General features: G+C 44.6%; 1 protein-coding gene across 1 annotated transcript in view; it reads right to left on the bottom strand.

The window, feature by feature from the left end:
- Positions 1-1,974: 1,974 nt before the first annotated feature.
- Positions 1,975-3,311, bottom strand: part of LOC111965245 (COP9 signalosome complex subunit 7a-like) — an 11,401-nt gene continuing 10,064 nt past the window's right edge. The window contains 1 exon segment of the mRNA XM_023989317.2: positions 1,975-2,566. Coding sequence (XP_023845085.1) covers positions 2,527-2,566 — 40 coding nt within the window. The 3' untranslated portion in view covers positions 1,975-2,526.

Below are 3,311 nucleotides of genomic sequence, written 5' to 3'. Positions count from 1 at the left end.
TGTAGACGTGTGGCTCCACTGTACGGAACAACAATAAAAACTCAACACTGGTGTTTTAGCACTGTATCTGACTGGACTTTACTAGCCAGTGGCTTTGGGACAAGATAGAATTGACAATGTGCGAGGGCCAGCCTTACAGGAGAACAGTGGATGTATCTCAACTGTCCTGAGTTGCCTCCTTTCCTTCATCTGTCCTAGGTTGAAGATACCCAGGTTACGACAACCTAATAATTCCATGAGGAAGCTTTTGAAAAATCAACAGATTCATGGGAACCAGTGCTGTTGCTAACTAGCATCCCTGATCCCTTCGTTTACAATTCTTCCTCATTTATGCAAAGACATATGGAATATTATAATTATTTTGTCTTAACCTTTATCTCCAACCTAGCATCTGTACTAAACTTGAGAAGGAGAAAAAGATACCAGGAAATACACGAGAGCCATGTGTTCTAATTGTGTCATTCAAATCCATTGACTTGAGTTCTATTTGGCTTCTACTGCAGATCAGAGCCATATATTTAGATATCAGAGCCATGTATTAAAATATAAATATATGGCACTGGTGCAGTTATACATCCTGATTATGACATCATCTCTCTTCTTCTAAATGTTATCCTAGGTCAGGTGATGCTTGTCAGGGCAACACTACATCATCCTAAACTTGAATGTGTTTTCATATCTGTAATAAGACACAGGAGAGCAAGCCACTTTACACTTTTGAGACATAGAAAATCCTAAATTTACTGGAAGTATTAGAATCTGCGGCGTGAGAGAGACCAGACAGAGATGGACAGTGTCTGCTGTTCCTTTTTCATTTCCTCTGGGCATTTTAATGATCAATCAAAGTAATTGATTGGTCCACTCCAAAGTTAACTACTGGTTGATTATAAGTCCAACCAGCTGACCCTGTAGTACTCCATAGTCTCTGCGTTTAAGGAAGGACACACACAGTTAGGTATACACACGCAAAGTCACACCTGAAGTTTTACGCACACACACACACAAAGTATTCCTCTCACAGCCATGCGCACATAAACACACTTTTTTTTCATGAAAAAAGTGTTATCTTTATTTAACTAGGCAAGTCGGTTAAGAACAAATCCTTATTTACAATGACGGCCTAACCCCGGCCAAACCCAGATGACACTGGGACAATTGTGCGCCGCCCTATGGGACTCCCAATCACAGCCTCCCAATCACATGTGATGCAGCCTGGATTCGAACCAGGGACTGCAGTGACGCCTCTTGCACTGAGATGCGACACCTAGGTGTACAGCTGCTAGAATTCACAGCTCCCATCTGGTAGGAACCGAGCGAACTGTGAAACAGTAAAGCTCAATCACACTGACTGAAATTAACATGGCTATTTATAGAGGGGGAGAACGAGAGAGAGACGGAAAGGGGGAGAAAGAAAGTTGGGAMGAAATGGGGTTAACGGAATAGGATCATTTCCCTGTCTCTCCATCCCCCTTTTCTCTCTCTGTGGGTGCCATGGGAGTTAATAGCTACCATTAACGTCATGCAGGATAGGGTTTTTAGAGAAAACAGAGGGAGACTGAGGAGAGAGAACGAAAGACAGCGAGCGAGAAAGAGACACGGACAGGATGAATGTGAAAAATTAAATGTGGAGCGTGTGATGGGGGGGGGTGGCAGACAATTCCGACAGGCAATTTTGACGGTGAAATAGAAGCTTTGGGCAAAATATAGCAATATCAAATATGAACGCCCTGTGTGTATCTGTCTGATGCGTGTATGTGACAGGGAAAATGAGGTGTGTGTGTGTGTGTGTAACCAAGCCAACTGATCACAGGGGTAGTTCCAGCGCTCTAATATATTAGTCTCTTTGGGGATAACCTAATTAAGGGTCTGACCTAACACAGATATCCCCCTTCTGTGAGTTAACATTTAGCTAGTGATGCAACCTCCAGTTGCACTTTGAAGTATGCACAAAAAAACAGTAACACAGACAGATACTAAATGAATAGAGGGGCTTCAATTTATTACCAACAATTCATATCCTGATTTTATACACGTCTCAACTCAATCCTCAGCAGAAAAAAAAATACAAACTAACAAAAAGTGTAACACAATAGAATACATCAAATACACACATTCGGTTTCACTGCCTGTGGCTCTGCTTCTCCTGACAGCAGCAAAGCTCTGCCCAAAGCAGATTATTCTCTGTCTGTCGGTCTGTCTGTCTCTCTCTGTGTACATGTTAGAATGGGTTTGGGTCTGTGTATATACACAGTGAAGATAGTCCGTCTGTCTGGCTGTGTGTACACACCTATCAGAATGGGTGTCGAGTCTGTCACTCACTGAAAGTGTGTCTGTCGGACTCGGTGTCTGTATACATGTGTGTGTTTCCGTGCGTGCATGGATGTGTGAACGTGTGTGTAAATCATAGTGTCCGTCTGTGCATTGGTCACATTATCGGTCTATGTGTCTGTCAACCTGTGTGTCAGTCTGTCCCATCTGACAGTGGATCAGCGGGGGTGTTCAGGGTCTCTCTGCATCTCTCTGCCTTCAGTTGGACTTGGACCAGATCTTCCCACTTCCACGGAGCCTGAGACAACAACAAAAAACAACAGACAACAGTTATTACATTACCCTAAGATGATGTCCCCGACAAGCGGCCGYTTCTTATAAAGGCCGGGTATCGCTTCACATTGCAGCAAATAAACGTCGGTCTCTAACAGACGCGGGCGGGTGTCAAAGTGTCATTTCTCGCGAAGGCAGATTGCCGCTCTGCTCCGAGGTCATTTCGCACACTGCACCTCGCGCTAGATCAGTGTTTTCCCAAACGCAGCTTTGGTTATTTGAATCAGCTGTGTAGTGCTAGGGCAAAAAGACTAAAACATGTACCCCTTGGGGGGTCCCCAGGACAGAGTTTGAGAAACAACACTTTACATGGTTGATCCCTACATGTCAGTGGGGGGGGGGGGGAAAGTCCCCTAAATCCCCAAATCATTGTTTTTTACAAATACATGCATGCCTGTGGCTGGTCTAGTGTGTAAGACTACCGCCTGCAGAACACATACGCCAACACAACTGGGGTATTAATCCCGACCCCACCGTTAATCTTCATCTCCCCGTCTCTGTCTCCCCACTCRTTTCGCGCTGTCTGAATAAAATCTACAGGTCGGAGCAAATCTAACAGGTAGAGCATGTCCACAGTCCCCACTTCAAACGGCATTTAAAGGCTTATCTCCAATACACGCCTGTCTTCAATAAACAGAAGAGGGGTATGAGGATGACGTCAGCTTGACGTCGAAACGCCAGTCACCTGTTCGCATCCTGTACAACAGGGG

The sequence above is a fragment of the Salvelinus sp. IW2-2015 genome, linkage group LG6.1, assembly GCF_002910315.2.
Source record: "Salvelinus sp. IW2-2015 linkage group LG6.1, ASM291031v2, whole genome shotgun sequence".
Classification (NCBI taxonomy): domain Eukaryota; kingdom Metazoa; phylum Chordata; class Actinopteri; order Salmoniformes; family Salmonidae; genus Salvelinus; species Salvelinus sp. IW2-2015.
This window is presented reverse-complemented; position numbering and strand designations above follow the sequence as displayed.